Source organism: Copidosoma floridanum, unplaced genomic scaffold (assembly GCF_036245765.1).
Source record: "Copidosoma floridanum isolate Cflo_tuat_1 unplaced genomic scaffold, Cflo_Japanese_pri ptg000013l, whole genome shotgun sequence".
In the NCBI taxonomy this organism is placed as follows: Eukaryota; Metazoa; Arthropoda; class Insecta; order Hymenoptera; family Encyrtidae; genus Copidosoma; species Copidosoma floridanum.
The window spans coordinates 15879879-15893554 of NW_028321890.1; the positions used below are offsets into that span (position 1 = coordinate 15879879).

The 13676-nt window shown below is 35.7% G+C and overlaps 2 protein-coding genes across 7 annotated transcripts in view; one reads left to right on the forward strand and one right to left on the reverse strand.

The window, feature by feature from the left end:
- The first annotated feature begins 868 nt into the window (after positions 1-868).
- Positions 869-8297, forward strand: LOC106639209 (uncharacterized). Of its 2 annotated transcripts, none has more exons than XM_089591181.1 (5): positions 869-1109; positions 2200-4641; positions 4782-5121; positions 5493-5875; positions 7693-8297. In XM_089591181.1, exons 2-5 carry the CDS (start codon positions 2232-2234, stop codon positions 8151-8153), a joined length of 3594 nt encoding a protein of 1197 aa, XP_089447307.1. In that variant the 5' UTR covers positions 869-1109; positions 2200-2231; the 3' UTR covers positions 8154-8297. The 2 variants fall into 2 exon arrangements, with proteins under 2 accessions (XP_089447307.1, XP_089447308.1); XM_089591182.1 differs by lacking the exon at positions 7693-8297 and adding an exon at positions 7187-7296.
- A 2093-nt stretch (positions 8298-10390) lies between these two features.
- atos (atos homolog atossa) overlaps positions 10391-13676 on the reverse strand; it is a 76438-nt gene continuing 73152 nt past the window's right edge. For all 5 annotated transcript variants that reach the window (XM_023392736.2, XM_089590885.1, XM_023392737.2 and 2 more), the window contains 2 exons: positions 13472-13671; positions 10391-13393 (listed from right to left, as the gene is read on the reverse strand). In XM_023392736.2, the coding sequence (XP_023248504.2) occupies positions 13225-13393; positions 13472-13671 (369 nt within the window). In that variant the 3' untranslated portion in view covers positions 10391-13224. The remainder of the gene's footprint in view (positions 13394-13471; positions 13672-13676) is intronic.

Consider the following 13676-nt stretch of genomic DNA (forward strand, 5'->3'; position numbering starts at 1 on the left):
GTTGCAACCATATAGGCTTTGTGCTTTGTTGCCTGATGGAAAAAGAGGTATAGGTCTGTTCAGTCTGTTCACTCAATTTGAGTTTAGTGGAACAGTGGAACCCCCTTTTCAATATAAACGTTCACATTGAATCAAGCAAAAAATGTCTATGTGAACAGCTCCTCAATATGAACGTTTACAATGAAATAAGCAAAAAATGTCTATGTGAATAGCTCCATTTAGTCGTACCAACTTTTTGTGGAGCTAGTCACATAGACATTTTTTGCTTAATTCAATGTGAACGTTCATATTGAAAAGGGGGTTCCACTATTCCGCCAAACTCAAATTGAGTGAATAGACTGAACAGACCTATACCTCTTTTTCCATCAGGCAACAAAGCCTATGGTCGCAACTACGTTGACTGACAGAGAACACAGCATAGGTCTGTTCAGTCTGTTCACTCAATTTGAGTTTAGCGGAGCAGTGGAACCCTCTTTTCAATATGAACGTTCACATTGAATTAAGCAAAAAATGTCTATGTGAACAGCTCCTGTATTCTTTTCATTGGGCTAGTTTGCGGCGGGTTTCAAATGTCTGCAAGAGGCAATTTTTTTGAACCGTCATAACTCGTTACCGTTCATCAGCATTGCAAAAATACTTCAAATCCCCACGAGTCATAAGGTTTTTTAATTATAATGCCGAGTAGCGGCTGGTTTAGATTTTTAATGACCCTCGGGCCTCAGTGTTTGCTCTTATCGCATTTACGTATAAAGGCCCTACGTGGACACGATGTTATGTTAACAGCCTATGTCGTGCGCGGCCCCTAAGCCTTCTCTGGAAGCCCTAACCAAGAAGTATACATCGTGATAAAAGGCAAATAAATTTGGAAAGTACTTATAATGCATTAGCTTGCAGTTTAAAATTGACATCATTTTGCAAATAAGTAGTGTTGTACCTGTAACTCAACCAAAATTTTAAAAAATGGATGCCTACTTGAAGTTATATTAATTTATGAAGTGAATATTTCTCAATGATGCCGATACTGTTGTTACCTGATCTGATGGACCCCAGTATTTGATAGTTTAATGACCATTCTAAAATTCATTTGACGGATCGCCAAGAAATAAAAGGTGAGACTTTAGTTTTATTTATTACATATAAATTGTCTTGCACAGTTGTAAGTCCTGTTTAGTCTTGAACCATTAGACATACGTGTTGGGAACTGTTGGAGTAGCATCTTACTATGTTTGTATTCTTGTTGTGACCTTGTGACATGTCTACATAGAAGCGCACTTGTCCAACTGTGTGATGACAATTAAAGTAAATATTACAGCTGATGCAACCATAGAGGCTCTATGCTTATACCTCTATGGGTACATATCATCGACAATAGTTAGGGGCTCTAACATAGCTTTTGATTTATTCTGTGTTATAAAAAATAAACGTACTTTTTTTTGGTGATCTCAGCCATGTAATTAAGATATTTCAAAATAAAAAATCAACAAGTAACACGGGCTGTTGTGGGAACAATGTTATGACCTAAAAAAGTAACATACCTTAGTAATAGTTAAAAATTCGACAAAAAATATATATGGATACTTCAAATACTACGGATTCATATGATCCTCTGATTTTTATCAGTATCCATACTAATTAGAGAGAAAATCACGATGTTCTAAAATAAACATAAAAACTTTGGTTAGGTTAATAAGATAGATGTATGTGCAAAATTTGTCTGAAAAAAATTGTATAAACAATTTTGGACCAACTTTTGGACCTGGCAACATGCCAATTCGTTTTTAGGAGATAATTTTGTATTAAATAACGCAAAAAAACTGAATCCAAATATTTTCTCCAACGAATTCCAGATTACGACCTGGACTACATGTGCTTGCCATCATTTGATATGGACAGAAGGTAGTCGGTCAACTGACAAGATTTTCTGCTGATGGCCATATTTTATACTTCTGTATTTCTCCTTCCACCCTACCCCAAGTCCAGTTGTAAAACTCTAGGACAAATCCCAGCGATAGATTCATCTTTTGAAAAACAGACCTGATCGCCAAACCCAAGCCACACCCCACAAATTAGCTCTTCACTTAAGCAACTGAGCTGCAACCGCTTCTCGATTTGATTTTATACTTATATTTTTTTAATGTATTGATTATTTATGCCACGTTTGATGAAATTTTTTTTCTTTTTTTTTCCTCAATCCTTCAGGTATTCAAGATTAGTTATATTTGAGAAAGCCAATGATTTATCAGTGTGGAGCCACGACATCCCCACAAACGATGAACCCGCACTACGTAAAACTCGCCAAAATGGCAGAAATGATGTCGTTTGCCACTGAAGCTGATATTGCCCAAATTTTAGACAGTGGCTACAACATGAACTATACGGTGCCCCGCGCTACAAACAACCACAACCGTCACCAGGGTTACAACGTCTTGCACTTCGCTGTCGAAAATTGCTCGAGCGCCAATCAAAACTCAATCATGAACTTGCTGTTGAGCCAAGGTGCCGATTTCACTCGGAAAAATGCCCAAGGCTTCACTCCGCTGCGCTTGGCCTACGAACTTGGGAAGAAAAATCCTTCCACCAAAGTACCCGACAACTCCATGATCAAGCTACTACTGTCCGCCCACTACGACCACTACAATCGACGGAACCCGCGCTGCGACCACGGAATCTCCCATCTCCACATCGCCTGCGAGGCCAACGACATCGAGACGGTGCAGTTCTTCTTCGAATCGGATGACATCTCGAAGGACGAAGCCATCGGCATTGACTCGAAAATCTTTCCCGGGTGCACGTGTTTGCACTTGGCCGTGTTGAACGGCTACAAGCAAATGTTCCTTCTGTTGGTCAACTACGATGCCGACCAAGCGTTGCTCAACGCCGATGGGAAGAACCCGATGCACATCGCCATCGAGAAGCAGATTCATTACTCCTCGTCGCGGTACGAGTCGTACAGCTGTCGCATCGCCAACGAGGAGATCATCGACGAACTGCTGTCACTGGACGACGACTTGCCCAATCCCACGGACTACACTGGCTTGTCCCACTTTCACGTTTGGTGCACCAGAACCCGCGAATTGCGCACCGAAACTCTGGTTGAGTACCTAAACAACGGAGTAAACATCAATGCAGCTCTGCACCTGGACTCGCCGCTCTACCCGGGCTATTCTGCACTTCATTTTGCTGCGCACTGTAATTTCACAACGGTGAAGTTTCTCCTGGAAAGAGGAGCCAACCTTCTGGCCGAGGACGCCCGAGGCACGACTCCGCTCAGCATATGCCTCGACAAGTACAACCCGTCGGAGATTGGCCGTGTCCTGAAGACGCAGATTCAATTCGAACCCATTCAGCTCGAAAGCGGCGTGGCATTGATTTCCCTTCTCTCGAAGCTCGACTCCATCGAAACCTTCGACAATTATCTGAAAAGCTACGAAGTCAACACGCGCATTCCACTCGATTCGCTTTTGTGGCCTGGCTATTCATTATTACACCTGGCCGTTGCGTTGCGAGCGACGTACGGCAACTCCAGAATTGAAGTTTGCCTGTGGCACGGGGTAGACTTGACCGCGCAAGACGCGAACAACATGACGGCTCTCCACCTGGCTTTTCACTTGAAGAAAAAAGCCTTCGTCCACGAGCTTCTTTATGCTTGCGCCAACACCGTTGTCAACCTTGAGGACAGGTATGGTCTGTCCCACTTTCATATTGCTTGCGTGGCGGGCAATGTCAAGATTGTCAAGAAATTTTTGTCCCTCGGCATGGACCCCAATCAAGCGATACAAGCAGATGTTCAAAGTGTGTTCGCAAGTTTGTACCCCGAAAGCAATTTTAGCATTAAAATTGGCTCTACGCCTCTTCACGTTGCGGTAGCCATTGAATCGGATGATTTGGTCAAGTTACTTTTGGAACACGGCGCCAATCCTTGGATTCCCGATGCTCACGGGCTAACCGTCGTGCACCAAGCGTTTTTAAGCTGCAAGAGGTACAACTGGCTTAAGTCGTGTTTCACGCAACATCCCGATGTTCTTCAGAGTAATCCGGTAGCCCCGGGTGGACTGTCTCACTTTCACGTGGCTTGTCACTTTGGAAATGTCACAGAAGCCCAAGCTCTGCTGCCGCTCACGAGTAACATCAGTCAACCAATAACGGCTAAACTGATGACGTACATCAAGAAGCTGCCAAGTGACGTTCATGTTAGAGATACACCCCTGCATTTGGCGACTAGGACCGCTTCGGTGGACGTAGTGGAATTGCTCTTGAAAAACGGTGCGGATGTAAGGGCTAAAAATGCTGGTGGCCTGAAACCACTTCACGTAGCTCTTACAAGTTGCCGCCACGAGTTGCGAGTGATTCGTTTGTTACTGGAATTCGAGAAAAAAGAAAAATGGTCGGATGAAACCGGTTTGACGGAACTGCACGTCGCGTGTGTTCTCAGAGACGAATCTATGATTGAAAGATTGTTGATTGCTGGAGATAAACCGAACAATCGAATAAACGTCGACTCCGCAGTGATGCCGGGCTATGCGCCCTTGTACGTATTGATAGAAAATGGATATCCAGAAGACGATAATGCCATCAAGTTATTGCTCAAATATATCCTCAGACATTACGAAACCGCACTTACAGATGATCATTTGTCGAATGGTAATACAATGTTAGCAAATTAAGTCTTTATTCTTATGCATGTTGGAGACGTTAACATTTTGCTCTTGAATAATGTAGAGTTAAATAATGTGTACATCTATTTGGAATTTTTATGAATGAAATTATATTTTATTTTGCAGATCCAACCAAACGCCGAAAGATCTTGGCATTGCAAAAAGATGAACTTGCCGTCAATCTAGAAGAGTTAACAGCTTTCCACATTAGCTGTATGACTGATGATGCTGAAATCGTTGAAAAATTCTTGAACTTGGGTATTGACATTAATAAACCAAACGATAATTTTGCTCTTCGCGATGCTGGTTTCTATCCGCTGCACTTTGCCGTCAAATATAAACGTCAAAATGTGATAGAAATGTTGCTAAAATACGGAGCCTACGTTAAATGTGAAAACAAAGATGGCAATACTGTGTTGCATTTGGCTGCATCAATGAGTCCTGATTCATTACATCTGCTTTTAAGGTATGACGATTTTATAAGTATGATTTCACGATATAATCAATCTTTTTGGTTTATTAATTTAGCAGTAAATTTATAATTTATTGCCATATTGAGAGACAAATTTCTTTGTGATAAAAATACCATAAATACTTTTATATTATACTAAATGATAATCAAGTTCCATTAGACAGGTTCACAAAAAAAGTAGTATAAATTAAACCCCTGTACAAACCAAAGTAAATAATAATGTAGAGAGGCTTCAAAAAAAAATTTAGGTTTGATAAATCTCTTAAAAAAGCTTTGATACATTCTATGGCATTATTGTGTAGAGTTAACTTTTTTTGAACCAGGACGCAATTATTTTAGATTCTTAAATATTTTTTTCTTTTTAGGCCAGACAGAAGGTTCGACTTGGCGGCTGTAAACATATTTAAAAAGAGTATTCTCGATTGTCTTATCGAAAATAAAAATGTGAACAGTAATCACATGTTAGAAATTTTTAAATATCAATCCACTGTGAAAAACCTTACTGTGGTATCTAGAATGTATATCGTGGGAAGGCTTACATTTAATTTTTCTGAAAATATTTTTCAGTCATTAATTAGTTCGGCACCACATTTAAGTACTGTGGATGAAAATGGTCTCAATTTTATCCATTTCATTGCCTTGGCATTTAAATTTCTAAATGAAAAAATTAAGTGGCAGAACGAATTAGAAAGAAAGATTGAATTGCTTGAAGATATTGGATGTAATCTTGATCATCAAAATAACGAAGGTGAGATTTTTTTAACACTTTTAATCAACATATATAAATAGTGTCTGCAGTACATTTGTCTCTCTACCTTCTTAGTTATTACCTTTAAGCTCGATAAAACTGAACTTTCGTTTACTAGTACCCAACTTGATGTCATTTTAATCTTACAAGCTAAATTGTTATGAATTATTCTCTGAATCTAGCTCGAAACAAAAAATTTTTGTATACATCTGTAGCTGTCATAAAATATTAACATTAATATTTCCACACCATAAAACATTTCTGCAATCTGCACCCGCTTCACTGAACCCATGTAGGTACTGCAGTAGGAATTTATTACATTCGTCTTTAGCTCATGAGTTTTTATAAAAATGTGTATTTGAAATTTAAATTAAATTATAAGCAAAGTTTTGTGTTATGGTTCCCATATCATTTATATAACTAACATTTAGAATATTTGACTTTTTCTATCACGTTGATACTAACGAACTTACCTACGTATTTTTTTATCAATTTATATTCAACGTAGGATTTTTATGCAGAAAACTAGTAGCGATATCCAAGTAACTGTATTAACACAAATAGTATATTACGACCCAAGGCCAGAAAACTGAAGATCCCGGCCTGCGTGGTTATGATGGCCGAGGCGAAGCCGAGGCCCTCATACACGCAGGCCGGGGTCTTTAGTTTACTGGCCGTGGGTCGTATACGATTTTTCTTCATACCCCGGCCGAAAGTACGTTTGATACATTAATAATAACTAATAAATAGCATGTCTGGTTGATAGTTGGTTACTTTTTTGCTGTCTGCATCAGCGCCATCCACCGGGGATCTCTTGTAGCGTAGCACATGTTGCTCATGTGTAGTCGATGCCCGCCCCGACTTTTGCAGGCCGAGGCGAAGCCGAGGCTGTGCTGGTCGGGGGGGCGGGCATCGACGACTTTTTTTACTAACATTTTGTAAGAAATCAGAAATTAAATACGATTCATTGAATAAGTGCAGTAGGAAAGCTTCATGAGTATAAAGTAATTATTATTTCTATCCGAATGATCTTTATTAGATAATGAAATTTTTTTTATAAAAAACCAAATTATACATAGTATTTTATAGTAGATATTTATAGATATTTTGTAACAAATAGTAAGTTGAAATTTTATTTTTTTTTGTAAAAATAATATTTTCAAGTACAAAATTTTGCAGTGAAAATTCTTATTTGTAGCAATATTTTCACAGGCAAACAAAATTTTTGAAGCTATTTCTTCTCATTTACGTTAAAAGTACAATTATGAAAATTACAATCTTTGTACGATACATATTCAGCTTTACCCGTAGTCTCAGGTCACTGTTGATGATCACAGCATCGAGGCAAGAGCAGTCTATACACTATATATATTGCGTGCACGAGTCGGGCTCGTTGGCTCGGTTCTTGCTGTTCTTGTTTCCACTGCGCGTGCGCTGCTGATAGCAGCAGCAAAAGGCACGCAGCCAATCAGAGGCGCCCTCTTTTCTGGCCGGCCACAAAAGCTACACTTCCTTGAGTGAAATCGAGCAGGGAAGCACGTACTTTCGGCCGGGGTATGAAGAAAAGTTTGATTCCTGCACAAAATATTACAAAAAATAATTCGTAAACAAATCATAAAATTTTTAAAATATCCAACTATTAAAAAACAGTTTCAATTTTTACTGCGTTTGACTAAAAAATGTTATCAAATATATTTTATCTTCCCGTTGTTTGTACCAGTAGTTGTATTCGCCTCTAAACAGATAAGCTAGTAAACGGACAATCGATTAATTCTTTTTTTTTTTTTTTTTTTTTTTTTATTTTTTTTTTTTCTCAGGAAAAACACCTCTTCATTGTGCTTTGCTCATTCAAAATAACAGTTGTGTTAAATTTTTTTTGTCCATCGGAGCTGACGTCAATATCAGTGACAAGAGTAACAACACCCCGATTACTGTTGCCAAAACAACTCAATCAGACTTGTTCGACGATCATTTGTACAGGCTTAAAGCTGCTCGTTTGCACGTTAATTCTTTACACAAGGAATATTGTACGGACGAAACGGTTTTGCATGGATTGTCGAATGAATTGGAAGAAATGGAAAATGTGCTCATTAGCGAATCATTTTCCCTGCGCGATGTTCTCACGGAACAACTGGTACAAAATTTTTCTACGATGCTGGAGTCTCAGCGCAGTGCCATTATTGAGTTCCTCAAATCTTATGACTTGGAGCTAAAGTTTCCGAATTGGCTTCCTTTGTTCAAATTGCAACGCAGAAGAGCTTTGAGGACTATAAAATAATCATTACCTTGACTTTACATCAGTGATCATTCCCCTAGTGATTAAAATGGAAAAAATGTGATCTTTGTGAAACTCACTGTGACGAGTTGAATTTTAATTTATACGTATCTGTTTGTGTAAGCAAGTAAACATATTTTTTTAACAATGTATGTAAAAAAAAAAACATTTTATTTGTACTTTTGTATTCTAATGCTCTTATTAAATACTTATGATTATTCAATAAATAGTTTTTATATTTTTAAAACCTGTGGTGGGTAAACCTTTTGGTATACATGAGGGACGGTAAATTTTATTTGTTGGTCTTATTGCCGCGATTGCTCACACGCTTTTGTTCCGATCTGATCCCTTATACTTTTGTTGCAACCGCCTTTTTTTCCCCATGATTGTTTTATTTTAATTTTAGTTCGTTCGAAAAAGAAAATATTTGTCTACATGAGTATTTAAAAACAGCCTTGTTTGTATTTTTCATTAAATTTACCGATATTCTTGGCACAAGACTTTTTAAGAACTAAGGATGACAGTCTTACATCTCTACAATGCAAGCAAAAATTAAACAAATTTTCATGATAAACAATCCTGTATTGCAATTTATCTATATAGATTTGATAATTGAAAGTTGGGAAAAGTTATGAATAAATGAACTACTTCGTGCCAAAAAAACATCGCCATATTTCGTAACGAGTGATTTCTTACAAAATTTTGTAGATTAAGAAAAGAAAATCGTTTTCAAGTTGGTCTCGCCTTTTTATTACTGAATACGTTGAATAGAGCCTCAAACTTGATACGATCACAAAACTCATGACTGAACTCAAATTTTTCAATTGCGCTTGAAGATATTGGGTAATTAAAAAAAAAGTAAGGTAATGTTTTTCAGAATTCTAAGAAAGTCTCGAACACACTTTTATCAAGACTTTTGGCACTTGATAACCATCATCGAATTAGAATTTTTTTTTAAATTTATTTATTTATTTTTTTAACTTTTCAAATTCGTTTGTTCTAGTTTAAAAAAAAGTCTCGTGTCTGAGCCCCATCTATACCAAAAAAAAATTGTAATGAAAACAACAATATGTATTATATATATATATATATATATATATATATATATATATATATATATATATATATAATGAGATAAGGCATAAGGTATGTATTAATTGTTAAATGTTTATAATATCTACAAGCCTCAATTTAACTTTGATGCAATAGCGGAAAACCATTACGTCGAAAAAATGACAGGGGAAAAGAAATATAATGCAAAAATTTGGAGTAGACATACACGTTCCGTCTTTATAACGGAACAATATAGCACTTTATCTTTCTTCTAAATCATTATTAATGTCGTATTATTATGTAATCATATTTTCCTAAACCAATCGATAAAAAAGCTTCATTTTACATGATCCATCAATCATAAATAATTTTTTTTTTCGTATTTCGAACTATAGAATTTTTGTCCAAGAATTTTCAATACGTAATGTTTTTGTCGTAATTTTTTTTGTAAAAAATATTTCGATGTTCATTTTTTTCCTCAGATAATTTATTATTTTTTAGTAACAATTTATAATTTATTCATTTTAATTTCCACAACACACCTTTTTTATTTAATTTAACAAACATTTTTTTATTGATTTTTCTCCTCACTGGTTGCCAAAAAAAAATTCCACCCAGAATACAGAGAAATATATTTGATTCATTTGATAAAAAAAAAAAGTTTAACTTTCAAAGTATCTAGCACGAAAGAATTGGTTAATAAAAATGAGATCTTATTTTGACAAAAAGTTCGAACTAAAAAAAAACCAATGAATCATGGGGCAACAAGCGAAAAACGAAAATTCGTATGAAAAACTTCAACGAATGAATAAAAATATGAAAAGTTATTTATGATCCAAGAAATTGATTCTTGTTTAAAATTTATGGTAAAATGTAAGTATTAATGACGTTTTGTATGGACATAACGGAGAAAAATTTTACTACAAAAAAAAAAAAAAATCAGTAGTAGGTACATACATGTGATGTAATAAAAAGTCCTCAACCTAAAGATCATATTTATTTAAATTAAAAACAGCCATCTACTTTTCAGCAGTTCAACGTATTCTATTAATTTTTGGAGTATAAATAAAAATGTAAATAAATTATAGATTGATACTATTTGTTACAAACCTGTATGACTGATGGAGTAGATACTGTGGTTTATAAGTGAGTAATTTTTTTGATGGTGTAAAGAAAAAAAGTAAACATTCAAACAACCTCAATTTTAATATTTAAATTATATTTGTTACAATCGATTATGATCCTGCAAATTACAATTAATTTACTTGTTGCTACATTTGCGCTTCAAATAATAAAAATTTGCGATAGCGATTCACTTTTATAAAATAATAAGTATGTGATATATATATATATATTTTTTTTTCCTCCAACTTACAAATAGGCATCTAACTCGGTTAATCGAAAATTGACTATGAGGAGTATATCTTACTGATTATCCAGAAAAAAAATATATCTTTAATAATTACTGTAATAGAACTTCCCGCAAACTATTTTCTTTTTTGGCGAGCTTTGAATTTTAATATTTTATTATTGCATATGCATAATTATAGTTTACATGTAACATTTTTTCCACTCGTATTTGATTGTTTTTTTATATATATTGATACGCCGCAAACACTGAAATTTTTCTTTTTTTTTCTGATCCAACAAAAAAATTATGAGCGTGATATGCATGTACAAATACGCAAATAGAATGTCGATAAATTCCATTTGTCCATTTGTACACAATTTATGTACAACATGGCAGTGATTGAACGTATCTACGGTTATCAATACATATTTTTCAATTCTACTTAAATTCACGAATTAAACTCTTTTCAGCGAGTTTTTTTCTTTATATTTAATCACATTTTTAGTCGCTTAAATTCTCGATAAAAGCTTATTTTTTCAATACATATTATTGCCACTATTATTAAAAACGGCGACAACGTCATATCTTACGACAAACAGTTGCTTGCTATCGCCTTACACGTTTATGTAACGTTATTTTCATGATTAACTGCGTTACTCATTTTTTTTTTTTTTTGAAAAATTAAAGATTCTTTTCTATCTAAAATATAGAGGACGATCAAAGACGGTTGTGATAGCGGCTGTTTGTGGAAAAATACCCCGACATCTTGTTGGGAATGAAAGGGTGAATAAATTAATTTAAAAAAAAGCATGAAAATATTTATAAAAACATTTATTCCTTTGCTAAAAATATTTCTTCAAATCGGAAAATTATATAAATAGATGTATTTCGGTGACGTTTGTTTGAAAACTTTGAGATTTTTCAAAAAGTTGTACAAACTACATGAACCACAGAATTATAATAAATAAATCAAATCTTCTAAAAATAAATTAAAATTATTGCATATTTCGTGTTTTTAATTTTTAGAAATATGACAAAAGAATTTTGGATTGTTTTTTTATTGAAAACAGGAACGTTTCGTTTTTATTAGCAGATACTTTAAAAGCGATCTTTCATTTGTTATTTTGTTTAATCTTCTCTTTTAAATTTTTTCTCTCTCAATTCGCTGAGAAATCGTTTTCTTTTTCCTACAAAAAAATAAGCATCTTGAACTATGAAAATAACGACGTGAGGCAACGGAAATCCGCCACTACAGATTCAATTAATACAATTTTCATAACTGCGTAGTTGTTCAATTTCTTTTTTTTCTTTTTGTTCGACATTAGTAGAAGATACTTAATTATCACTAAATTGTATACCTACTATGCAAATAGTTACTCTTTAACAGATTTCTTGTATCTATATCGATATATATATATATTCATCACAGTGCTATGGACACAAAATTGTGTTCTCATCATTTATATTATTATTATACACGTAAATAAACTGTATTTATTTTTGCAGAAGCTCGAAACAAAGCGTGTATCGGTCGTTGTTCTCGAAAAAAAACGATTATATCTGTAAGATAAATTATTATTCAAGATGCGTTGGATGTTATCTTATTGTCCGTTCAATGACAGAAATATCGTTAACCGGAGATCCAACGAACGATACTTGTTGCCCAGTTCTTTCTTCCCAATATATCACTTTTTATTATTTATATTCGCTTTATTAGAGCAGGGTGCTACGTACATGGCAGTATCATCCCGCGTAAAATATTCTCACGGATGACTTTAATTTAAACTTTTTTATTTCCCCTTTTTCTTTTCGTTTTACACACTATAAATTAATATGTACAGAGAGTTGAGCAAATGGCCTTTGCTGATTCTTTCGAAGCATCTGACGAAATCACGAGCACATTTTTCTTTTATTTATTTTTTTTTTGTTCTACATATCAAGACACTTTTGAATGATCAAAGCATTTATGCACTACTCTAAAACCACAAACGAGAGCTCAAAAACTGGAGTTCTCTCTCTCTCTCCCTCTTTTCCTTTTTTTTTTTTTTTTTTTTTTTTTTTTTTTATTTTTCGACGCTTTTGGATTGCACGGCGCAAAATTTGTTATTCTTAATTTCATCATCTTCCAAATCTTTCTCCATACTAAAAAAATATACACCAAATTCATCACAATTATTTAATCGATTGATTCGAGGTAGCGAATCCTCAACAGCCACCCCTCCGACCGCAGCTCTCAATTGTTCTGCATTGACAGTCACAACAGGTTGAAATAAAATGTTTGAAGAATCAACGAAAAATAAAAAAAAAATATCAATAATCATAAAAATTTTGTTGATTTAAAAAACTAGACAACGAAAAGCATCTCGTAAAGCCCCATTCGAGACGAAGAAAAACACGTACAAATTTGTCGTTGCTCGTCAACGACGATATGGTTAAAAAAAAAAAAAAAAAACAATTCGTCAAACGTGCTCCCCTATCGGCAACGCTATGCAAACGCCCCTCGGCATCCTCCTCCTGCGATCGTCCATATACGGACGCACTTGACTCTGAGGCTTAATATCATTTATCACTGTTTCGATCGATACGATCGGACAATTTTCACACGTAGACGGGCTGAGGACTAGGCGGCTGAGGCGGTTGACAGCAGCTCCACGGGAAGAGCCACGTGGCTCAGCACCTTGGCGAGAACTTGGGATTCGTCGGCCCGTGGGTGTAGCTGCGCAACTCCTTTGGCGGCTCCGAACCAAAGTCGGAGGCTGTGTCCACGTCCGCCTTGCGGCAGATGATTATTCGCACGTCCGTGTGCAAATATATGCGCCCGGTTTTGCCGGACATAAATCTGAAAACGTTTCAACCATTGAAGCCTTTCCACTGTGACGTGGCAACGAGGGCAGGGGAAAAAAAAATAAAGTCTTACCTAAGGTGAATGAGGTAACGTAGCGTTTTGTCGCGCAGTGTTCGCTGACGCAAAAAGGTATGAGATCTCGGCGGCATGTCGGTCAGATCGTAAAGCACCACAAACATTTTCACAACGGTGCCCAAGGGATTTAAGAGGGTCACCTGAATCGTCCCCATCCTCGGCACCTGATACGGCTTCTTGCCCAGATTGATGTGAGCCTGCA

Coding starts and splice junctions, on each gene's coding strand:
- LOC106639209 (XM_089591181.1), top strand. CDS start 2,232: ATGATTTATCAGTGTGGAGCCACGACATCCCCACAAACGATGAACCCG. Junction 5,122..5,492: donor TCATTACATCTGCTTTTAAG/GTATGACGATTT, acceptor TTTTCTTTTTAG/GCCAGACAGAAGGTTCGACT. Junction 5,876..7,692: donor TGATCATCAAAATAACGAAG/GTGAGATTTTTT, acceptor TTTTTTTCTCAG/GAAAAACACCTCTTCATTGT.